Genomic DNA, 25,739 nt, shown 5'->3' on the forward strand with positions numbered 1-25,739 from the left:
CGGGTTCTGGTAAGGGGTATACACTCAGCCTTGGTGGATTCTGGCTGCATGCAGTCGGTAATTCACCAAAGCCTGGTGCGACCCGAGGAGAAAGACATGTCTATACGCTTCTGTGTGGACTATCGCAAGGTGAATGAGGTGTCCAGTTTTGACGCGTACCCGATGCCTCGGGTCGACGACCTCCTGGATCGGCTGGGCACGGCTCACTTTTTCACGACACTGGATTTGACCAAGGGCTACTGGCAGATTCCCATGTCTCCAGAGTCTAAGGAGATTACGGCTTTCTCCACTCCGTACGGTTTGTACCAATTTCGCACACTTCCGTTCAGCTTGTTCGGCCCTGCCATGTTTCAGCGTCTCATGGACAGAGTGCTGCGCCCGCATGCTGCGTATGCTGCTGCCTATCTAGAGGATGTCATCATCTACAGTGACAGCTGGGCGGAGCATGTGCGGAAGGTGGGTGCGGTGCTCAGTTCACTGAGACAGGCGGGGCTCACGGCCAACCCGAAGAAGTGTGTGGTTGGACGGAGGGAGGTACGGTATCTGGGGTACCACTTGGGAGGCGGGCAGGTTCGTCCCCAGGTAGATAAGACAGCTGCGATTGCGGCCTGCCCAAGACCCAAGACCAAAAAGGAGGTTAGGCAGTTCTTGGCGGGGTATTATCGGCGGTTCATTCCTGGTTTTGCCGACCTGTCCAGCCCCCTGACTGACCTGACCCGAAAGGGTGCCTCAGATCCGGTCCAGTGGACGGAGCAGTGCCAGCAGGTGTTTGAGATGGTGAAACAGGCCTTCTGTGGGGAGCCGCTCCTTTATACTCCTGACTTTTCTCTCCCTTTTGTCCTGCAGACTGATGCCTCGAACAGAGGGCTGGGGGCCGTTTTGTCCCAGCAGGTGGAGGGGATGGACCGCCCCGTGCTATACATCAGCCGCAAGCTGTCAGAGAGGGAGGGGCGGTATAGCACGGTGGAGAAGGACTGCCTCGCCATTCGGTGGGCGGTCGGGTCCCTGCGCTACTACCTGCTGGGGCGCCCATTCACCCTCTGGTCGGATCATGCTCACCTCCAGTGGCTCCATCGCATGAAAGATACCAATGGGCGGATCACACGTTGGTATCTGGCTTTACTGCCCTTACTGCCGGGGGCTCAGATGACTTCCTGACTTCCTCTCCCGAGAGGGGGGTGGGGGGGACAGTTGGCTCTAGGTCGGATGGTCCCCGGCCCGAGTCGGGCGATGGGGTTATGTGGCAGGGTGGGGTCCGCAGGGGAGAGAGGGAGTGTGGGGGAGTGGCGCACAGGTGACGCGGCTGGAACAGCTGACGGTACACAGGTGTGTCTAATCACTCTCTGTGTATTTCAGTAGTGTGTGGGAGAGGACGGAAGCAGAGCGAAGCGGAGGTGCAGCTCTGCTGACGGTGCTGATGCACGGAGAACCTCTGCAAAGAGACAAACTTTTGCCAGTAGAAAGAAATAAAAGATTTCTACCCAGATCCCGGTATCTGCTGTCTTGTGTGACCCCGTAGCAACGAGACGTGCTACAGTCTCCAAGCAGGTCTCTGGAGACCAGTGGACGTCAGTCTGTCCAACATGGATCTGATGCTTGTCTCCGTGGCTTCAGTCTGGTTGTGTCCTTCATGTTGTCTTCTGTTTGTGAAGAATGAGCTGAAGAAGATCCAGAGGGGTCTGAGTCCAGATTACCCAGAATCCCTAGAGCATCTGTTGGAGGGTGAGGATGGAGAGCAGAGGAGCAGCAGAGAGGCGTTTGTGAAGATCACACTGAACTTCCTGAGGAGAATGAAGCAGGAGGAGCTGGCTGAGTGTCTGCAGAGCAGTAAGAGGATTTCTATGAACATTTAAGCTGCTGGATAAATGACCCAGAATGCCTCAGGAGATGAACAACATTCACAGATCAGCCACAACATTAAAACCACTGAAAGATGAAGGGAGGAACTCTGCTCATCTTGTTCCAACAATGTTCTGCTGGAATCAGATCTGCTTTCTTAATCCACATAAAGGTTATTTTGACCGTTGACAACCAGCTAAACATTTCTGCAGACCAGTCGCCTCCACATGGTCCCAGCACCCCCCTACAGTAGCACCCTCCCTGTACAGGACAGCAGTGGACCTCAATAAACATGTTTAACCGACCAACACCACAAGACAACTGGAAGATTTTAGTCCTGGTTTTCCTCTTCCAGGAATCCTGCTGAACTCCAGATTGTCTTGATGGTTCTGCAGATTATTGGATCAGATCATCTTCTGGTGTTTTCCAATCCTAAACCTGGAAAATCCACTTCACAGACACCACAACAATAACAAGAACACAACAACCCACATACCCACAACCCATCAGGGCTGTACTACTAACATCCTGGTACTAGAAACTCCAGGACTCCAAATGTTCTTGTCACTTCCACGTCCTGAATGTTCAGAGGTGTTTTGGTGGTAAAAGTGATTCTACACAATATTGGACAGCTCATCGTAACGTTAGAGTCAATCAGTGTTAGTTCCCATGCTGAATCTTTTAGGAGAATTAAGTTGAACTTTATAAAACACTAATTGTTTTTTTCCCACGTGTATTCAGATGTTTCTGCTGCAGTTTGTAAAAAGCGTCTGAAGTCTAAGCTGAAGAAGAAGTCCCAGTGTGTGTTTGAGGGGATTGTTAAAGCAGGAAACCCAACCCTTCTGGAGCAGATCTACACAGAGCTCTACATCACAGAGGGAGGGACTGGAGAGGTCAACGATGAACATGAAGTCAGACAGATTGAAGCAGCTTCCAGGAAACCAGACAGAGCAGAAACAACCATCAGACAGGAAGACATCTTTAAACTCCCACCTGGAAGAGATGAACCAATCAGAACAGTGATGACGAAGGGAGTGGCCGGCATCGGGAAAACAGTCCTAACACAGAAGTTCACTCAGGACTGGGCTGAAGGCAGAACCAACCAGGACATCCAGTTCCTGCTTCCATTCACCTTAAGAGAGCTGAATGTGCTGAAAGAGTAAAGGTTCAGCTTGGTGGAACTTGTTCATCACTTCTTCACTGAAACCAGAGAAATGTGCAGCTTTGAAGAGTTTCAGGTCATGTTCATCTTTGACGGTCTGGATGAGAGTCGACTTCCTCTGGACTTCCACAACAATGAGGCCGTGACTGATGTTACAGAGTCCACCTCAGTGGATGTGCTGCTGACAAACCTCATCAGGGGGAACCTGCTTCCTTCTGCTCGTCTCTGGATCACCACACGACCCACAGCAGCCAATCAGATCCCCCCTGAGTGTGTTTCCATGGTGACAGAGGTCAGAGGGACAGAAGGAGGAATACTTCAGGAAGAGGTTCAGAGAAGAGGAGCAGAGCATCATGATCATCTCCCACATCAAGACATCACGGAGCCTCCACATCATGTGCCACATCCCAGTCTTCTGCTGGATCACTGCTACGGTCCTGGAGAAAGTCCTGGAGAACGTCCTGGAGACCAGAGAGGGAGGGGAGCTGCCCAAGACCCTGACTGAGATGTACATCCACTTCCTGGTGGTCCAGGCCAAACTGAAGAAGGTCAAGTATGATGGAGGAGCTGCGACGGATCCACACTGGAGTCCAGAGAGCAGGAAGATGGTGGAGTCTCTGGGAAAACTGGCAAACTGGGAAACCTGATCTTCTATGAACCAGACCTGAGAGAGTGTGGCATCGATGTCAGAGAGGCTTCACTGTACTCAGAAGTGTTCACCCAGATCTTTAGAAAGGAGAGCAGTCTGTACCAGGACCAGGTCTTCTGCTTCATCCATCTGAGTGTTCAGGAGTTTCTGGCTGCTCTTCATGTCCATCAGACCTTCATCAAGTCTGGAGTCAACCTGCTGGAGGAACAAAGAAACACCATCTGGTGGTTTAAAACAAGAGCCGTCACTGACCTCTATCAGAGTGCTGTGGACAAGGCCTTACAGAGTCCAAACGGACACCTGGACTTGTTCCTCCGCTTCCTCCTGGGTCTTTCACTGGAGACAAATCAGAACCTCCTACGAGGTCTGTTGGAGCCAAAACAAAGAAGATCACAGAACAATCAGAAAACAGTTAAATACATCAAGAAGAAGATCAGTAAAGAACTGTCTGCAGAGAAAAGCATCAACCTGTTCCACTGTCTGAATGAACTGAACGCTGGTTCTCTGGTGGAGGTGGTCCAACAGTCCCTGAGGTCAGGACTTCTCTCCACAGATAAACTGTCTCCTGCTCAGTGGTCGGCTCTGGGCTTCATCTTACTGTCATCAGAAGATCTGGAGGTGTTTGACCTGAAGAAATACTCAGCTTCAGAGAAGGTTCTACGGAGGCTGCTGCCGGTGGTCAAAGCCTCCAAGAAAGCTGTGTAAGGACGAACACGGACACATCTGTTTTAGTTACAATCACATGTTGTGTTCTTGGAGGAAACCAGTTAAAATAACTATTCAACTAAGTTCAGGTTCATGTGAGACCAGTTCTGCTCAATGATTCATCTCAGGAAACTTTACATGCAGAGAAGTGAAATGCAGCTTTGATCAAGACTGTAGTGCAGCAACACTTATTTATTAATAGTTGAATTGATCAGTATTCATTTAAATTCTATGATTCATTCATTTGTTGATTTAAATGAACAATGTTTAAATTACTTGATTATTTCTCTTCTATCTCCTCTGCAGGTTGAGTGGTTGTAACCTCTCAGAGAACATCTGTGCAGATCTGTCCTCAGTTCTCAGCTCTCAGTCCTCCAGTCTGACAGAACTGGACCTGAGTAACAACCACCTGCAGGATTCAGGACTGAAGAAGCTGTGTCCTGGACTGGAGAGTCCACACTGTCACCTGGAGTCTCTCAGGTCAGAATCCACCAAGTGTACAACTGTGGACCGTTACAACTGTGGTTGATATTGAAGGATTGTTGATAGGAGTTTTAATAACTGTAACTGGGTCCAGATCGGGTTGAAGTGCTACAGACAGTCGGTCAGAACTGTGTGGATGACGATCGAGGAGAAGAGCTCCACCAAGTCCACATAAACGTCTGTTTGTACTTTAGTCAGTTTCAGGTTATTTCAGTGATCAAGGTGTTTTTTTCAGTAGAGTATCAACAAGTTTGTCCACATGTGGACAATTTTTAAGCTCCCCCTCTCTAATCTGATTTCTTCTCTATCAATGAAAGTTCTCAAATAAGACTTTTGTGTCAGACTTTGAAATGTTTCCTATTTAATATTGAATTAGTTTCCATAAAATGATCAAACTGGAGCACCAATAACTGTCAAATGGTGACGACCTCAGCAGCAGAAGTGTGTGTTTTTCTAACCTCGACTCACTCTGTGTCTGGATGTCCACAAGGTGCTGGACTGATCAATATTCTGTCATTGATCCATTTCTGATCATCTGACCTTGAATAAAAACCAGCAGATTGTTTCTGGAGATTTCAGAACATTTCAGACCAAACGACGTCGCTGGAAACACGAACGCTGGTTGGTTGAGAAAAGAGTCAGAAAGTCAAATGCTTATTCAGCTCAAATGAAGCTCATTAAAGTGATCTTTAAAGGGGACCTATTATGGCATTTAATGTATATTTTAAACAGGCCTTGAATGTCTTAAAAACAATATAAAGCTTGTTTTTTCTACATGAAACAGAAATTCAGCCTGTGGGCCATGTCTCTAGTTTTACCGCTCCTAACCTCATTTTCTGTGCTGGATTCTGAGGGGCGGGGAAGCTATGATAATGAGGCTCTGTGCTGATTGGCTGCTTGAATGATGTGTAGCAGGGGAGGGAACAAAGCCTTGCTCCGGCCAGAAGAGCCGGCTGCGTACACAAAGCGTGTCCCATGCGAGGGAACCTCGGCGACGAAAATAAATTCCATTGCTTCATTTTTTTTTCTATTGGACTGTCCTTACTGGCCGCAAGTTTAACGGTTTCAGTGTGGACAGAGAGCGTCCAATGTCACGCAGCTCGACGCGATAGTCGGACGCTCGCATGCAGTTATTAAACGGTGTAAACGGATCTTAAATCGACGCATACCCTACGCCGTAGGCTCTGCGTTGGTGTAACGCGGAACCATAAATCAGCATTTAGTTACCTGAAGAAGGAACGGGTCACCTCGTCTTCACACTAATTCACACAGGAAGATTTCATTTAATTCTAAACAGGTACACCACAGTTATTTACTCCGATCCCTCATCATTTCATTTCTTATGTTACAAGACAAATGAATCATGTGAACTGTAAAGAAATCACAACACTGAATTTTCACAAATGGCAACTTTATTGTTAAAGAAATAAAAGAACATAAGTTGTATATAAATAACATGTATGACCTATTGCTGGCTCAAGGAAGGACCGTGCGTCTTCTGAAGGTGTCGTTGAACAGCTTCAGGTGCTTGGAAGATCTGAAACCATGAACAGAAGAAAAATGTATTACTAATAGAGCTCCGCTGTTACCTAACGAGTGAGTGGCTCCGTTAGGGAACACTGGAGCCACCGGGGCCCGGGGCTCCTCACCGGTCCGGTCCGGTGAGGAGTCCCGGTGCCCCGGAGCTAAGCTGAATACTTAGCTCATGCAAAGATCATACTTGTAGACAAATATAAATAACATTAAAAAAAATAAAGTCACTTACCGCTGACTCGTGTGCAGTTGCCGGGTCCGTACTGTGGGCACTGATCCTTTTATGAGGGTAAGTGTTGATGCAAAACCTCATTTTTACTGTCCCCTCGCTGTGGAAACAGCCACACGATTCTGAACAATGGCGGAAGCTCCAGCCGGCGGAGTTAGTTGTGGGCGTGTTTTCAGCAGTGGAGGATGACCTATGGAAATCAGCGCCTATCATTACGTAACGATAGGCGCAGATTCTGAACGGCTCGTAAAAGTCACGTGACACTGGAAGATTCAGCCGGGCGGGGTGAACAGACCGTGGAGAATTTCGTGGCATTTCATCTTTTCTGTGTTGGCAGGGTCAATTCAATTCAATTAAATTTTATTTATATAGCGTCTAATACAACAGAGTTGTCTCTAGACGCTTTACAGAGACCCATACCCAGAACATGACCCCCGAGCAGTTATTACATAAACAATGGCAGGTAAAAACTCCCCTAGTGGGAGAAAAACCTTAAGCCAAACAGTGGCAAGGAAAAACTCCCCTTTAGGAGGGAAGAAACCTTGAGCAGGACCAGGCTCATCAGGGGGGACCCTCCTGCCGAGGGCCAGACTGGTGGGTCAGGGACGGCAACAGCACAGCAGGCAGGTGGAAGCAGCAACGGGATGACCGGGGGTGGGGACCGCAGGCCAGCACGCAGCTCCCGAAGCTCCGGCCCAATCAGCAAGTCCCAGGTTGGGGTGCAGGGTCAGGAAAAGACTTGTGCTCCAGGGGGAGACCACTTTATATACGTTAAAACAAGAAAAAACGTGTTTTTCATAATAGGTCCCCTTTAAACACAGCTGACTTATCTCTGGTTGTAAAACTCACTGAAGTGTTGAGGACAGACACGTCAGTCATTGAGTGTGATGTCACATGTTCAGGTCACATGATGCTCTTCACACATCTCTCTCCACATCTGGATGCTGTCGGCCTCAGCAGCAGTGGACTCTTTGGATGTTGATGTTCATCCACAAGTTTAGTTCAGGCTGAAACGTCTCAGCAACATTTGTTGGATTCAGGGTGAATTCCAGTGTTTCTGCTGATCCTCTGACTTTTCCTTCAGCTCCATCATCAGGTGAACATGAGGACACAGTCAGCTTCAGTCTCAGAGCAGTTCTCTCAGAGTCTCTGCATGTGTGTTGTGTGTCCGCAGGCTGTCAGGCTGTCTGATCTCAGAGGAAGGCTGTGCTTCTCTGGTCTCAGCTCTGAGCTCCAACCCCTCCCACCTGAGAGAGCTGGACCTGAGCTACAACCATCCAGGAGAGTCAGCAGGGAAGCTTCTGTCTGCTGAACTGGAGGATCCCCGCTGGAGACTGGACACTCTCAGGTAGGAAGACAGAAGGACATCAGTGTGCTGGACTCTTCATGATGTTGTGGACATCATCTTTGTGGCTCTCTGGCTTTGAACAAAGATCTTTGAGCAGATGGAGCTGCTGCAGCTCATCTGGTGCTGCAGCAGAGCTGATAGATACAGTTCACGACTCTGAGCCGTTCTTGACCCAGTAAACATCCCACAACCACAACAGTGTGGTTTTCAGGCCCATCACAGCACAATAACAGCTGCACCTTCACTCATCCATGACATGGTCTCCTCCTGCTGCTGATTCAGCAGAGATGAAATCAGATGAAAAGAATGTGTTGAAACTGTGCTGGAAGGTGACGACCACAGGACAGACTCCAGAGATGCTGCATTCAAGTGCATCTGTCCAAGTGTTGGACTGTTCCTTCATCAGTGTGTGAGAGCCATGTAATGTCCATGTTTGCTGAAAGAGACTGAGCTGGTCTGACCCCCCTCCTCCTTTCAGGGTGGAGCCTGCTGGACAACGATGGATGACACCAGGTCTGAGGAAGTGTAAGTGTGTTTTTATTTCATTCACACATTCAACCATCTTCACACTGACACATCACTCATTCATGAGTCCATCAGTGATCAATGACTGATCAATAATAACTGCAGCTGGGTTGTTTGTTCTCTCCATCAGATTCCTGTCAACTCACCATCGACACAAACACAGTCCACAACGACATCAAACTGTCTGACAACAACAGGAAGATGATGTTTGTGGAGGAGGATCAGTCATATCCTGATCATCCAGACAGGTTTGATGTCTTCTCTCAGCTGCTGTGTAGAGAAGTTCTGACGGGTCGCTGTTATTGGGAGTTCCAGAGGAGAGGAAAGGTTTCTGTATCAGTGAGTTACAGAAGAATCAGAAGGAAAGGACACTCTGATGACTGTAGGTTTGGAAGGAACAATCATTCCTGGAGTCTGGATTGTTCTGATGGAGGTGGGTACCGTGTCCGTCACAATGACAGAGGAACATCTTCCTCCTCCTCTTCCTCAGTCTCTGACAGAGTAGTAGTGTATGTGGACATTCCTGCTGGAACTCTGTCCTTCTACATCGTCTCCTCTGACAGACTGATCCCCCTCCACACCTTCAACACCACATTCACTGAACCTCTCTATCCTGGGTTCTGGCTCTGGTTTAGGTCTGGTTCTTCAGTGTCTCTGTGTTGAGTTCAGTCTCAAGAGTCTCCTCCTGTCAGAGAAACTGTCTCTGTTGGACAGATAGTTGAGTCTGTACATGTCTGTCTCTGTTTCCACCAGAACACCTGAATCACATGTTGGTGAAACTGTTCTGAATGATTCCTTGGAAACTTCTTCCTCTTCCAGTCCTTTAAAGGTGGAAGCTGCCGTTATTCCAGGATCCACATGTTGTTCTTCTGTCTGTTTCCAGCCAGAGCTTCACAGTGAACAGCAGCATGTTGTTTCTCTGCAGCTCAGTTCAGCTGAGATCATTCAGTTCATTTCAGCTGCAGGTAGTTTGCTGCACATGTGACCAACTGTGATGTCAGAGAGGAATCACTGAGGTGCAATCAGCCAAGATGAAGTTACAACCTCAAGGTTCAAGGTTCACTTTATTGTCATACTAAAAGTCCAAGTACAAGTAGAACGAAATTGTGTTGCCACTGGCTCAAAGCAAGCAATACAAACTATTAAAACACTAAAAACTCTAAAGACTAAAAGATAAGAACACTAGGCTAAAAACTAAAACACTGCGTGCAGTACTGTAAACAGTCGTTGTTGAGGGTAGACAGGAAATGGGTACTGTTTATTTAAAAGTCTTATGGAGTGGGGGAAAAAACTGTCATGGAGCCTGGCTGTTCTGCACCTGTCGCTCAGAAACCTTTTGTTTGCCCTTGATAGGCAACGACTGTGTGCAATGTCCTTGATGGATGTGAGGGAAGTGCCGGTGACTTTGGCTGTAGCTTCCACCACTCTCTGCAGGGCTTTTCGATCAGCTGCTGTACAGCTTTCATGCCAGATGGAGATGCAGTTGGTCGATATGGTTTCAATTGTGCCCCTATAGAAGGTGGTGAGGATGGGCGGTGGTAGGTGTGCTCTCCTCAGCCGACGTAGGAAGTGCAGCCTCTGGTTGTCTTTCTTTGACAGTGAGGCTGTATGTGTGGACCAGGACAAGTCACTGGAAATGTGATCCCCCAGAACCTTTGTACTCTGGGCGATCTCCACAGCAGCTCCACCTATGAGGAGAGGGGTGTGTGTAGGCTGGTTCTTTCTGGGGTCCATGATGACCTCTATGGTCTTGTTGACATTCAGTTGATAGTTAACCTGCTGACAAATCTGAGCACAAGGTTGCTGTGCAGCCAGGGTTCATCCTGGTCTTTATTCTCACCAGTTCCTGTTCCAGCCATGACATCACTACTGGACTGTCAGGTCTCTGTCATGGTAAAGTGTTTGTTTATATGTGAGCTCTCACCAAGATGAATAAGATGATCCATCCTTTATCTAGAACTGCTTCTTCATGTTCAGGGTCCCGGGGATCGGCCTTGTTGATTTTAAATGTACTATGATGATTTTTATGTACATTTGTCAGTAGAAGGAGAAATCAACAACGATAATGTGCTCTATGGTTCCTACACTGTAGAAGAACTGGACAACCCCTCCATGATGTCATCTGTAACGTTGTTTTCAGCTCTCATTTTCTCACCTAATGATTCAGTGAGTCAAGAAAACTGTTTGGAAATAAGATGTTTTTATTGCCACAACCACAGATTTTATGTTCCATCGTCCATTGGATCAGATTGACACCAAATCTATATTTCTGTAGATACCAAATATAATCAGCTGTTTTCCTCCATCAAAAGCTGTTTCAGCATCTAGAGTACAGACTGTAGCTCAGGGAGGTGGTTTTGTGGATTACTGATCAATATTAAAGTGTTCATGATGTCATCACATGAGTGTTGGTTTGTCTTTAAGCCGCTTGGATAAATGTCATTCTGGTTGCTGCCATCTTGTCGGTACAAATCAACCATCAACATCGATGCCAACTACTGTCCAAAGATGCAAAAAAGGAACAAGTCCTGGTGTCAGCTTCCGGACAACTTGACTGGAACATATTTATGACCAAATAAATGTTGGAAACAGGCAGATCCAGACCTGCAGTTCTTCTGTTGACCACTAGAGTCCAGATCCAGCCCTGCAGTTACTCTGTTGACCACTAGGGTCCAGATCCAGCCCTGCAGTTACTCTGTTGACCACTAGGATCCAGATCCAGCCCTGCAGTTACTCTGTTGACCACTAGGGTCCAGACCCAGACCTGCAGTTACTCTGTTGACCACTAGGATCCAGATCCAGACCTGCAGTTACTCTGTTGACCACTAGGATCCAGATCCAGACCTGCAGTTCTTCTGTTGACCACTAGGATCCAGATCCAGACCTGCAGTTCTTCTGTTGACCAATAGGGTCCAGATCCAGACCTGCAGTTCTTCTGTTGACCACTAGGGTCCAGATCCAGACCAGCTGTTCTTCTGTTGACCACTAGGGTCCAGATCCAGACCTGGAGTTAACAGATCATAATCGTACAATTTTAAAACTTAAAGGGGACCTATTATGGCATCTAATACCTATTTTAAACAGGCCTTGAATGTCTTAAAAACAAGCTTTTGATTGTTTTTGCTAAATAAATGAGAAATTCAGCTATGATAATGAGGCACTGTGCTGATTGGCTGCCTGAATGACACGATACACCGCTACGAAAAAACGGTGGAAGCTCCGGCCGGCGGAGTTAGTTGTGGGCGTGGTTTCACGCATCGGAGGCCAACCTATGTAAATCGCGCCCGTTGTTACGTAACGACGGGCGCAGAATCTGAACGGCTCCTAGATCCACATCACACTGGATGGCTCATCCGGGCGGCTGTACAGACCCTGCAGAATTGGGTTGCTTTCCTCCTTCTCTGAGTTGGCAGGCTGAGGGGAGACCACTTTATTAAAGCAAGAGAAAACCTGTTTTTCATAATAGGTCCCCTATAAATAAAAAAAGTAATACGTCTCTTTGTGGCAGTTATCTTTCATTAGAGATTTCTGAAACCACTTTTGTGTCTTCAGCTCTTTTTGAGTGCTGCTGACCACAACTGCAGGATGCCAGTCAGGCGTTTCCATTACCTTGAGATTCAGGAGAAAACCCAGATATCCAAACAGAAATCCTGTAATGGAGACGGCACTAATTCAAAAACATCCAGAATATCCAATAAACCTTTTTACGCTTCCTGGAGGTGGTTTGTCAGCTAATAATCCAGTTTAGTGTCAAAGTGTCGTGGAAACATGTTTTCTGCATTTTCACGTCTCTGGCAGCGTTGGATGTGACGTAGCCGGATGGTCTTTCCTTTGAATTTCACACAGCAAATTAATAGATGTGAATTTTTCTGCATCTGAATTAAACACCTCAATTTTTCAACACTTTATTGTCTCCACTTTTTTTTCAGTGTTTTTTTTTATTTATTTATTTTTTTTCTTTTTTCCTTGTCTGCACACATATTAATGATTGATACCATGACGGTAGAATTCAAAAGTATATATATGTGCATTATTACTATATTTAATATATATACATATATATACGCATACATATGCGTACACATACATAAATATACACATACAAACCCAGTGATTTTTTTTTTTTTTTTTTTTTTGGGGGGGGGGGGGTGACGACATCCACTGCCAATCCAGGAAGCAGGAACACACGGAAACACACGTCAAGCACTGTAAATCTGCAACAGTGCAACATCTGCAACCCACCGCCTGCGAGGACCCCCCCCCCCCCCCCCCCCGGCGGCGGCCAAGGGGGCCCGCGGGCGGGGCCCCCACGGCGCGGGAAGAAGCAGCCAGGGATCCCGCGGCGGCGGACCGCGACCCAGGCAATCCCCGGCCACCCGGTCCGGGCCGGACACGCGGCCAGGAGGCCCCCACCCCTCAGGCCAACGACCCCCACCCGGCAGGGGGCCAGCCTGCCCGGAGAGACAGAGCCGCCCCGGCCGCGGGCAGGCGCACCCGCCCCCCACGGAGTGGCCCTCCAAGACCAGAGGGGCGCCCCGCCGCAGAGGCAGTGGGGGGGACCGGAGACGGGCCCGGAGAGAGGGAACCCCCCAACAAGGCGACACCCGTGCAGGCCCGACAGCGGAGGGCCCCAGACCCAGGCATCCCATTCATTCATCCATTCACCTATCCGATATCTATACTAATAATAATATGATATACTATACATAATAATAATACTAATACTAATAATAATAATAATAATAATAATAATAATATATATATATATTTTTTTTTGAGCATTAACCTTTTTTAATCAGAAAGTCCATAAATAGAATACCTTTACACGTCATCTTTATATGGGACACACCAAAGCATATGTATGATGATGATTTTTCTTTTGTTACTCTGTGAGGATCAAACACTTATGAACATTGTGTATTACTGTACAAGAGCAAATGCATACTTATTTTTAATCTGTCTGGTTATAAAAAAAAAAGAAAGTATAAAACATAAGAGTCCCTTATCTTTTTACACATCAATAAAATATCAGACCATCACAAGAACGTGGTGGATGAAAAGGTTTAAGAAGCAGCGACAAGGACGTGCTGCGATTTGATTGGGAAAGTCGTCGGAGTCACCTGTAGCACACGTCATCATCCAGCTCTACTGAGAGTTTTACAAAGAATCCAAATAAAGGAATATGATATCCTGCAGCATTTCTCTTTTCCTGGTCTTGGGCTTCTTGGCTGCTCAGTAGGGCGACACGTGCATCTGATTTGTCCGGATGTGTCCTTGTCTGAACCATCTCCACCCCACCTTCACATAGAGTGCAAATTCTCCTTATCCCCAAAGATTTGGTGTCCAGAGATGAAACTGTGAAAGCAACCCTGACCAAAACAGCAGTTTTTAGTTAAATAAAATGATCAGTTCATACCCTTACACGTTACTCTGCACCTCCTGGATCGTTATAGGCTTCAACATGAATACAGACACCTCTATCGAAACATTTTTGGGCCTCGTGCGAGAATTATTTTCTTTTTTTCTTTAATGCCATCAGTTCAGGATTTGTGGTCCAGAAGGCAGCACGGGCACAGTTTTTCTGGTCATCTCGCCTACTCAACCTCACAGCTTCGGGTCATGGCGGTAGCTGCAGTTTCTTATCGCTTGTCCAGAGGGGGTTCACCAGCGTCTCTTCACCAAACATTACTTATTCACCGACAGAAGTAAATTAACCTGCTCCATTGATGGACACGCGATGATTTGAAGATCTTCCCCGCTGTATTCCTCCTGAAGCAAGGCATGCAGTCTTTGGAATACCTGCTGGATGTTATTCCGGACAGGCTTGAAAAGGATGAACTCTGTGTCTCTGTTGGCCAAGTACAAGGACATGCTCTGTAAAGTGCTTGGCAGCTTGCTCTTCATCACCCGGTAGGTAGCCATCACTATATCGTTGATCTTTGCTGGCTGCGCCCAAGGCTGCTGAGACAGGCTGTACGTCGGGCCGCCTTGGATTGCCATCGTCTTTAGGGCTGCGACCTTGGTGAGAAACTCCTCAAGGTTCCCCACGAAGATCTGAGTCTGCTGTTGGATAAACTGCTCACAGCTGAACTTCAGGTGCCGGTCCACGTCCTTCTTTGAGTCGATGTAGTGCTCCTTTATCTCCGGTGTTCCCTCCAACAGGAATTCAAGTATGGCATTGTGACTATTGAGTCGGAAGAATTTGGGAACAGCCTTAGGGTGCAGGATTTTGAAGGCGGCATCTCGTGTTTTTTTCAGGTCCAGTGAGATTTCCTTGATGGCAAAATCAGTGTGAAATGGGGCAATCTGTTCACGCATTATCAGCAGGTGCTTGATCAGGAAAAGTTGCCCATCTACTTGTGTCTTATTTTTAAGGATGATATCAGAGGCTTTAAGCAGCGACTGGATGCAAGCCGACAAGGCTTCTTGAGATAAACCCTGGAATACCACTCTATCTATGCATCTGTAAAGCTTGGACAGACAAACCAGCGTTCGCCTGACAGTCGGGTACCACATGCCGTGCAGATCCGCGGGAGAGACAGATGTGTTGAGACAAGATGCCTCTACGCTGGCGACACTGCTGTTTCTTCTACCGTCAGCATCTTCAAGCTGTACATCAGAAAACGTGGATTCTTGTGACATCTGCTTCATCTGCTCTTCTTTCAAGCTCTGGGCAATTTTCTCCATCATCTCCAGTTTTTCAGGATATGCCAGATCCCCTGGAGCTGGGTTGTAACCTATGATATCAGTCTGTATGTAAATGTGAGTCCTGTAGACCAGCCTCTCCTGAACATCCTCCAGCATTTGCTTCACCACAGCATCAAAGGCTCCCATCTGTGCAGCGTTGTTTTGGACGTGGTCTTCGAGCATCTCGTTCTTAAGGATGCTGCAGAGCTCAGACAGGGTTTCCAGGTGGATGATGTGGATAATGAGCGGCCGGAGGACATCATAGAGTGACAAACACAACTTCTCCAGCAGCTCGTCAAGTTTTAGTGTAGGTTTAGAGAAGAACTCGTTGTATAGCTGGTGTTCATCCTAGCTTTAGAGAGGCATTGCTTGAACTTGGCCATATAAACGGGATAGTCCTTAAAATTGGGATGCGCAGTGTCTATTTTGCTGTTAAAACCGTGAGGCGGGGAGTGCCGGGCCACGCGGGACAGTGCCCCCCAGGACCCGGACCCCCCGCCCTTCGCCTATGTGCGTATGAATCGTGTAAGGGGGGAAGGAGGGGGAGCGGAGGCCGAAGCCAGGAAGCAGGACCAGCAAAGCCGGCCCTGATAAGACACCCGCGTCCCCCCACCGGCCATCCAGTAGACGGGGGTCGGCCCTCCGAGCCGGGCCAGAGCCCCACCGTACCTCCACGGGCGCCCCCGGCGCCGCCGGAGCCCCCAGACGGAGGGGGAAACGGTCCAACATCCTCCCATTCATACTGACAACATAAGACATAGACACCTGGGAATGGTGCCACCCCGCCGCCGTGCCCGCCCGTGCACCCCCCGGTCAGGGGAGGCCCGATCCCCGGACCCGGCCCCACCCCCCCCCGAGGCCACCCCGGCGGACACCCCAAGGGTCACGGAGTCCCCACATCCGCAGGGGCACTTGGCCCCCACCCAGCGACGGAGGACCAAGGCAGCAATGCCCCCCCAGCGCAGACAGCCACCCCCCACCCAGGCAGGGCCGGGCCCTCCGAGTGGGACCCCCCCGTCCACGGCCCAGCCCCCCCCGGGAGACCCGGAGACGCCCAAGCCACAGCCCCCCGCCCGAGCCCCCCCAGCCACCCCCCCCACCGCCATGAGGCAACCCCCCCCACAGGCCCCCAAGCCCCCCACCGGCCAGGGACAGGGCCCCGCGGCCCCCCCCACTGCCCCCCAGGGGCCACCGGAGGCCCGCGCCCCAGACCCCCCAAGCCGACCCCCAACCCCAAGGGCTACGAGATCACCACCCCCCCCGCCCCCACTAGGTAACGAAGCCAATAATCGGGGACCACAGAGAGTGCAATTCAGCCGAATGTTGTTCAGTGGAGGCAGACATTATCTCACTACTAATATGATCTGATAAAATATTCCTAAAATGGTTAATACATAAACTGGATTTTTGTTTCCAATTTACTAGAATGGTTTTCTTTGCGATACATAAGGCAGTGAGAAGCCGGTGTGTCCAATTAGGTTCTATTTGAGTGTCTCCCAGGTGACCTAATATACATACCGTGGGGCACACTGGGTTTCTGTGGTTGATCCATGTGGATAAATCCTCACAAATCTCCTTCCAGAACCTCTGTACCGGTGTACAGAACCATAAAGCATGCATATAATTATCTGTTGTTCTCTGTGCACTGTGAACAGATATTAGAGGTGACAAAGCCCATCTGGAACATCCTTTGTCCAGTATAATGTATTCTATGAAGAACTTTGTACTGTATAAGTTGTAAGTTTGGGTTTTTAGTCATAGTAAACGTATTTAAGCATATTTGTGACCAAGAAAACTGGTCGGTATTCAGAGAGAGATCCGCCTCCCACTTGGAGATCGGGAGAGAGACTGAATCGTCCAGTTTAGACACTAACCTGTAGAGTTTTGATAACAACTTTAAAGTGCTTAGATTCAATAAATCTGTTATCTTAGCGGGAAGTTGTAAATCTAATTGGCTAATTTTGTATGTTTTATTTATTATGGCCTTAAGTTGTTGATACTCTAAACATGTATTCCTGCTAACTCCGTATTGAACAATAAGTGTATTGAAAGGTACAAACTGTCCTCCTACAATCTACCTGCTGTAAATACCGTATTCCTTGATCTCTCCATTGAACGAAATTAACCATCTTTTTTATCATTTTTCACGATGTCTGGGTTGTTCCATATGGGTGTACGGTCACATGGAAAAAGTGAAATTTTAGCTACTTTAAGAAATTCCCACCAAGCTGATAAAGTTGTGCTAATATTAATGCTTTTGAAACATTGATGATGTTTGATACTTTGACTAATGAATGGTAACTCTGAGATTTCTAGTTCATTACAAAACACTTGCTCTGAGTCCAGCCATTGACTATCTAAAGGATGATCTTTTGACCATTTTACAATATACTGTAACTTACTGGCTATGAAGTAGTACTGAAAATTAGGTAATTCTAAACCTCCATATTCTTTGGATTTTTGCAATGTCTTTAAACTAATACGTGGAGTTTTATTTTTCCACAGAAATTTTGATACATATGAGTCCAACGATTTAAACCAGGAAAGAGGGGGTTTGCATGGTATCATTGAGAAAAAATAATTTACTTTTGGTAAAACCATCATTTTAATGGTGGCTATTCTACCCATGAGCGAAATGGGGAGAGAGCTCCATCTGGAAAGATCATCTTCTATTTTCTTTATAAGCTGAACATGATTTAATTTTATTAACTCTGACAGCCTAGGGGAGATGTTTATGCCTAAATATCTAATGTTCCCTGATTGTAATTGAGTATTTGTTATATTCCTAAAATTGCAGTTAACACACAAAACAGTGGATTTAGACCAATTAATAGAATAATCAGACAGAGATGAAAATCCCTCTATAAGTGCAATTGTCTGTGATAGTGAAGATCGTGAGTTCTGGAGGAAGAGGAGTACGTCATCCGCATAAAGACTTATTTTGTGCTCTAATATTTTGCATTGTATACCTTTAATATTTTGATTTTGTCTAATAGCTGCTGCTAAAGGTTCAATAAATATTGCAAATAATGAGGGAGAGAGAGGGCAACCCTGTCTAGTGCCTCTTTGCAAGGTAAAACTTGTAGAGATTTGATCATTTGTCCTTACACGTGCCTTGGGAGAGCTGTATAATATTTTTATCCAGTCAATGAAAGATTCGCCAAATCCAAATTTATGCAAAGTTGCCAATAGAAACTTCCAATTTACCTTATCAAATGCTTTTTCCGCGTCTAAGGATATAATAGTAGTCTCCTGTTTATTGATACTCGAATAGTCTATAATATTTAATAATCTGCGAATATTAGTAGAGGAATGTCTACCTTTAATGAAGCCTGTTTGATCCGGATGTATAATAGAAGGGGTGACTCTTTTCAGACGTTCAGTAAGGGCCTTGCTAATTATTTTAAGGTCTACATTTATCAATGAAATTGGGCGGTAGCTCGATGGGAGCAAGGGATCTTTGTCCGGTTTTAATAAAAGACTAATATTAGCAGAATTCATATTTAAGGGTAAGCTTTTATTCTCCCTAGCATTTAGAATCATTTTATAAAATGTTGGTGCTAATATGCTCCAGAATTCCTTGTAAAATTCAGCTGGGAAACCATCTGGGCCCGGAGCTTTATTATTGGGCATATGTTGAAGAGCTTCATGGAGTTCTCCTATTGAGAGCGGTGAGTCTAAATTCGTAACCTGTTCCTGATGTAACTTCGGCAGATTAATGTCTCCAAGAAACTCATTAATGGATTGATCAGATGGTTCAATTTGTGACGAGTATAATTTATAGTAAAAGTCTCTAAAGACTGAATTTATTAAACAGGGGTCATGTGTAACTCCCCCTGACTGGTCCTTAATGGATGTTATGGTTGTTTTTTCTTTGTTTATTTTTAATTGATTGGCTAAGTATTTTCCCGATCTGTTAGCATGTGCAAAGTTTTCCAGGCGAAGCCTTTGTACTAGAAACTGTTTGTCTGCAGAGGTCTGGAAGGCCTCCTCTAGCGTCTTTATTTCATATTCTAATTCTTTTGTTTTTAAGTTGTCTTTTTTTTTCTTATTTGAAGAAAAGGAAATTATTTTCCCTCGCATTACTGCTTTTCCTGCTTCCCATAGAACGCTCGCTGATATTTCCGGCTGGTCGTTATTTTGTAAAAATATATCCCATTCTTTCTTAAAAAAATTAATAAAGTCGGGGTCTTTGAGCAATGATGTATTAAATCTCCAAACTTTGGCTCCCCCTCTTCCCCAGAGTGAAAGAAACAGGTGCGTGATCGCTAATAATGATTGGGTGAATTTGTGATTCTGAGATATCTCTCATCAGAGAGCTACTGACTAAAAAATAATCTAACCTAGAGTATGAGTGATGAACGGCTGAGAAAAAAGTGTAGTTCCTAAGGGTTGGGTGTAAAGAGCGCCATGTATCGCAAAGACCCAGATCATTCATGTATTGCTTAACAATACTTGCTGACTGCCAACTCCTGTGTCCGCCTGCATTACTGAGCCTGTCCACTCCAGGGTCCAGAACCATGTTGAAGTCTCCTCCGATGATGACTGTGTTGTCTAGGTGAGCAGAAAGTGAGGTGAAAAAAGAGTGAAAAAACGAAGAGTCATCAACATTTGGACCATATACATTAGAAATACATAAATTCAAGCTTTGAATTTGCAAGACTAAAATTAAATATCTACCCTCTGAGTCAATGTGTGTGTCCTTTACGGGGAAATTTACTCTTTTATTAATGAGAATTGCTACCCCTCTTTGTCTGGAGTTGTAACAGGCAGAGAAAACATGCGGAAATTGTGCCGTGGCCAATGCATCTACTGAAGCTTGAACTAAATGAGTTTCTTGCAGTAGGACAATGTCTGCCTGCAGAGTTTGTATCTGGTTAAGAAGTTTTAATCTCTTTAAAGTGTTCCCGGCTCCGTTTACATTCCAGGTGACAAACTTTAATTTATCCATAATCCAATCATTGAAAGTAACATTATATGCAAGTGGTAATGTTGCATGAGAAGCTGTTGTATGTGTGTGTGCCATGTTATTCTAAATGTGTGAAATGTGTGTTTGTACCAATTTACCAAACCGAGAAAGAAAGTGCAGCAGAGTGGGACATAGAGGGAAAAAAGAAAAAAAAAGGGGAAAGGGAGTGAGATGGGGGGGAGGGAGATAATTCTAAACATGATAGAAAAAAAATAGAGAAAATAAAAAAAAGAGAGAGAAAGGCAATCACCAGTGTGAGCCTATAACTTACCGAGACTAGCAGAGCAAGAATTATTAATACATTAATATATACCGAGAATGTTTTATGAAACTATATCTAATCTAATCACCAAGTGTTTATGTAACTATATCTAACCTAATCACCAGTTAGTGAGAAAGAGAGAGAGGAGAAGAAAGTAAATTTGTACTCATCCTTTTTAGAAGAGCCAGGGCGTGATGTTGGAGTCGCGGTACAATTGTCCGATCACGAACAGCTTGTCCACAGTGATGACAGCACGAGATCCCTCCGTCATGAACCTCCTCCGGACCGGGAAGAGGACTCGCGACGGTCCAGGATCTCCCGGGGGAACTGGTCGTTCACGGAGAACGGCAGTCCGCGCAGCTGTGGCCCCTGTCTCCGAACCTGCTCTTTGTGTTTATAGTGTTCGAATTTAGCAACAATGGGCCTGGGTCTCTGGGCTTCGCTCTTTGGATTGTTTAAAGGACAGCTGGGAGTCTGACATCTGCTTAAGCCTTCCCATGGGGCAAAAATAAGAATGAAGGGCGGGCGGGCGGGCGGGCAGGCAGGCAGGCAGGCAGGCAGGCAGGCAGGCACGCACGCACACAGGTCATTCATGCTCATATGATTTTAAGGGCTATGGCTACGAGCCTATGCTGGTGGCTTATGAGCAAATGTTTGAATCAATGTCTGCATATCAAAAGCCAAAAACTTGAAAAGGTAGTCCATTCTTTGAAGTAGGCCTAATAAAAACGTTTGTCAAGATTTAAGACTGTGTTCTTTTTGATAGTAACATGGGCCAAGACTGTCTGAACACTGAAAATGAAAGGCTTGCAAGTAAATAATGACTGGTGAACTTAAATTAATCTACCCTATGTGAATGCAGGAAAGTGAGAATTACCATGTAGGCTACGGTAAGTACCAGAAAATTTCCCAATGTTACATTATGTTACATTATTTTAAATAAACAGCCTTTCAATTAAGTGTGATGTAATTGTTAATGATTTGTTGCTGCAAATAAATGAATGTATGGGTATGCACCAACACTCTGCCAATCAGAACAAAGAAGACGCACAGGCAATGGTCCATTCGCTGTAAAACAGGCTACAACTTTTCACCCCTTTCCCAGTAAGTTAGCATGATGTATCGAATAATTCATTGAAATCTCAAGATATATGATGGTTTCACGGTAGTTTTAGGTTTTAGTTTTTAGTTTGAGGCCGGATTGTGGCAAGATTTATGAAAAAAATTTGTATAAGTTTGAAGTTTTTTAGTAATAATGTCAGATGAAACGTTCCAAACCCAAAAGAATGACCCCTCTAGTGTATCTCTCCGTTGCCTTGAACAGGCTGTGTGCTGCAAAATGTGCTGCAATTCGGTCCCGAATTTCCTGCGCTGGGCTGCGGATGTGACGTCACATGACGCTGCATGCACGTTCTCCCCGTTCTCCCGTGCCGGCTTCACTGTTGGCTGCAGTACCCCCAACTGCCGTCGTGGTGAAGGGTGGCGCTAGAGAGTCTCATTTCTTAAAAGGAGCCTCATGCTCCTTTAAAGCTCAGTCTGCTATATTGTCAAAAGTGTCACTCTTGTATTTTTTTCCTCTTATGTAGCATGATACTCCACCATAATTAGCTGCACCACATGCCAGCTTAAAATGAAGTCGATAGTAACTTTGCGGTAAAACAGTTCAACTTTGCAACAACTTTTCACTCCTTTCCCGGTCAGCCAGCATGATGTATTTGGTATCAATGGATTCGTTGAAATCTACCTTAAACGTTCAGTCCGCTAGATTGTCAAACATGTTGATGTTAAATTTTTTGGGCAGATCCATCCAGGATCGCCTCAGGAACAGGAACAGAGACTGGCGGCGGGACCGCCTCAGGAACAGGGACTGGCGGCGGGACCGCCTCAGGAACAGAGACCTCCCTGAGCTGACTTCACTCGTTAATAGAGCTAAGTCTACCACATGTATGTCAGACCCCATCCCGACTCCACTATTCAAAAATGTTTTTTCTCTTATTGGTGTGACAATACTGGATCAAATCAACCTATCCCTAAGCTTAGGATATGTACCACAGGTTTTCAAAGTGGCAGTAATCAAACCTTTACTTAAAAAACCTTCTCTTGACCCAGACACCTTAGTTAATTATAGGCCAATTTCCAACCTTCCATTTGTATCTAAAATTCTGGAAAAGGCAGTTTCAAGCCAGTTATGTGACTATTTGTATAGAAATGATCTGTTTGAAGTCTTTCAGTCAGGGTTCAGAATGCATCATAGCACAGAGACAGCACTGGTTCGAGTCACGAATGACCTCCTTATGGCCTCAGATAAGGGATTAGTATCCATATTGATTCTACTGGACCTCAGTGCTGCTTTTGACACTGTAGATCATGGCATTTTACTGCACAGGTTAGAGCATGTTGTTGGGATTAAAGGGACAGCTCTACGTTGGTTTAAATCATATCTATCTGACAGGTTCCAGTTTGTTCATGTACATGAGGTTTCTTCAGAACAGTCAAGGGTCTGTTATGGTGTTCCGCAGGGTTCAGTGCTAGGGCCAATCTTGTTCAGTTTATACATGCAGCCGTTGGGAAGTATAATCCAGAATCACGGCATACACTTTCATTGCTATGCTGATGATACGCAGCTCTATTTGTCTATGAAGCCGGATGAAACAGAACCGTTAGTTAAACTTCAGGCATGTCTTAGGGACATCAAGGACTGGATGTCCAGAATTTTCTTGCTTCTAAATTCAGATAAAACAGAGGTTATCATTCTTGGTCCAGAGCATCTTAGGAAGGGACTAGATGGTGTTGCGATGGCTTCCAGTGCAACTGTGAGAAACCTTGGTGTTGTTTTCGATCAGGATTTGTCGTTTAAACCAGGGGTTCCCAACCTTTTTTGTGCCAAGGACCAGCAGAAGTATGAACAAAAAGCTTGTGGTCCGGTTGACAATTTATGTCAATTTTAATAAACATTTTAGAAAAAAACAATGCATTTTAAATAGGGCTGCAACTAACGACTATTTTAATAGTCAACTAGTCATCGATTAGTCGATTAATCGGATAATTAGTAATTTTTTCTTAAATTTAGTATGAGGTTGCTTTAATTATGTGGCAAATGATAATAAACACGAGAAAGATGGGTACTTCAATGAAAAATAGACATTTTATTCAATTTTGCTGCTGTTCATACAAAAAGTAAATAAAAAAAGCCAAGGACAGGCACCAGAAACCATGGGGTTGAAACCCGTCAGCATCAACCATGGAGAGATGCTCATATCACAGATCAGCTGTATTATTATTATATTATTATATGCTGGGGAGGTGCGTCCAGGACCACCACAGGAACATGGGGAGGTGCGTCCGGGACCACCACTGGAACACATGGGGAGGTGCGTCCGGGACCACCACTGGAACATGGGGAGGTGAGTCCGGGACCACCACTGGAACAGGGACGGGTGCAGGAGCTGGAGCTGGAACAAGCTGGGGCTGGCGCTTACGCCGTCGTCGTTGCCTCCCCTGAGCAGGCTCCTGGGCCCACCCAGAGCCAGGCGTGTTCCCAAAAAGGGGTCCCAATACTCCTCCTCCTCGGCCCAGCGCATATTCTCGGCCGATTCCCAGGGAGCAGGAACAGGCTGGGGCTGAGGCCGACGCCGTCGTCTCCCCTGAGCCTTCAGGCTCCTGGGCCCACCCAGAGCCAGGCGTGTTCCCAAAAAGGGGTCCCCATACTCCCCCTCCTCGGCCCAGTGCATGTTCTCCAAAAACTCCAACCGCGGCGCTCTCCCGCTGGGTCCATCTGGTCGGTCCGTTCTGTTAAGATTCGGTTTAGTTAAGGACCCAAACGCAGGAGAGCAGGAGCCAGGAGTTCACAACAAAAAAAGGTTTATTTACAAAAAAGGCAAAAACAAAGCGCTGCTTGGCAGGATTAACAAAAAAAACCAGGATCGTGAAGGACAAACACTACGAGGAGACATGGAGCTAGAAACAATACGGACCGACAGGGAACAAAGGAATGACAAGACCAGATATACACAGGGGATAACGAGACACGACGAGACACAGGTGCAGACACAATCAGGGCAAATGGGAAACAGGAGGGACAGAACTGAAACTCAAAAACTGGGGGGAAGTGTCAAACCCTGACATTTACAACATCAGCATTTAGTTTGTTTTCACAAAATGCAGTTTGATATTGTAATACTTTATATTACAATTGTGGTCTATACCGTTGTGGTCAGAGGTGTAAATGCTCAGAAATCTTATGTGTTTTATTGTAGGACCTTCTAGGCTGTGACCTGTCTGAGACTTCAGGACCATAGACAGCGATGGTCACAGACTGACTGCTGTCAGTCTTAAAGGTACTATATGTAAGACATTTGTAGATTTGTAAATTGATTTATTTTTGAAAAAATGGGTATACATATTCATGTGAACATGTGAGATTATAGCCGTATGGCTAATTTCCATCTCTAGTCCCATTGGCAGGTTGGTTTTGAACATAGAAATCATATTATTAATAAAACACACAAAGTTCCGTGTTGAGTGCGTATTATATTGCAACTTGCCCAATTGCACACTAGATATAAAGTTATTTTAATTGCACAATTCTCAATACATATTACAATAATTAAATACCAACAATGACTGGAACATATTTATGACGACATAAATGTTGAAAACAGGCAGATCCAGACCTGAAGTTCTTCTGTTGACCACTAGGGTCCAGATCCAGACCTGAAGTTCTTCTGTTGACCACGAAGGTCCAGATACAGACATGCAGTTCTTCTGCTGACCACTAGGGTCCAGATCCAGACCTGCAGTTCTTCTGCTGACCACTAGGATCCAGATCCAGACCTGCAGTTCTTCTGTTGACCACTAGGATCCAGATCCAGACCTGCAGTTCTTCTGCTGACCACTAGGGTCCAGATCCAGACCTGCAGTTAACAGATCATAATCATACAATTTTAAATTTTAAATAACAAAATAAAACATCTCTTTGTGCAGTTATCTTTTACTAGAGATTTGAAACCACTTTCGTGTCTTCACCTCTTTTTGAGTGCTGCTGACCACAACTGCAGGATGCCAGTCAGGCGTTTCCATTACCTTGAGATTCAGGAGAAAACCCAGATATCCAAACAGAAATCCTGTAATGGAGACGGCATTAATTCAAAAACCTCCAGAATATTCAATAAACCTTTTTACGCTTCCTGGAGGTGCTTTGTCAGCTAATTTTTTTTCTGCATTTGCACGTCTCTGGCAGCGCTGGATGTGACGTAGCCGGTGGATCTAAAGTCTTTCTTTCTTTGAATTTCCCACAGCAAATTAATACATGTGAATTTTTCTGCATCTGAATTAAACACCTAAATTTT

At 45.8% G+C, this 25,739-nt stretch overlaps 2 protein-coding genes across 2 annotated transcripts in view; one reads left to right on the plus strand and one right to left on the minus strand.

The window, feature by feature from the left end:
• Positions 1–9,373, plus strand: part of LOC133424182 (NLR family CARD domain-containing protein 3-like) — a 179,342-nt gene extending 169,969 nt beyond the window's left edge. Inside the window, 3 exon segments of the mRNA XM_061714630.1 lie at positions 8,427–8,473; positions 8,604–8,800; positions 9,293–9,373. Of these exon segments, the coding sequence (XP_061570614.1) occupies positions 8,427–8,473; positions 8,604–8,800; positions 9,293–9,373 (325 nt within the window).
• A 3,881-nt stretch (positions 9,374–13,254) lies between these two features.
• On the minus strand, positions 13,255–25,470 carry LOC133424183 (conserved oligomeric Golgi complex subunit 3-like). The gene is made up of 2 exons (XM_061714631.1): positions 25,417–25,470; positions 13,255–15,508 (listed from the first exon to the last, which is right to left on the minus strand). Exons 1-2 carry the CDS (start codon positions 25,468–25,470, stop codon positions 14,159–14,161), a joined length of 1,404 nt encoding a protein of 467 aa, XP_061570615.1. The 3' UTR covers positions 13,255–14,158.
• Positions 25,471–25,739: the final 269 nt, after the last annotated feature.

This window comes from Cololabis saira, chromosome 23 (genome assembly GCF_033807715.1).
Source record: "Cololabis saira isolate AMF1-May2022 chromosome 23, fColSai1.1, whole genome shotgun sequence".
In the NCBI taxonomy this organism is placed as follows: domain Eukaryota; kingdom Metazoa; phylum Chordata; class Actinopteri; order Beloniformes; family Belonidae; genus Cololabis; species Cololabis saira.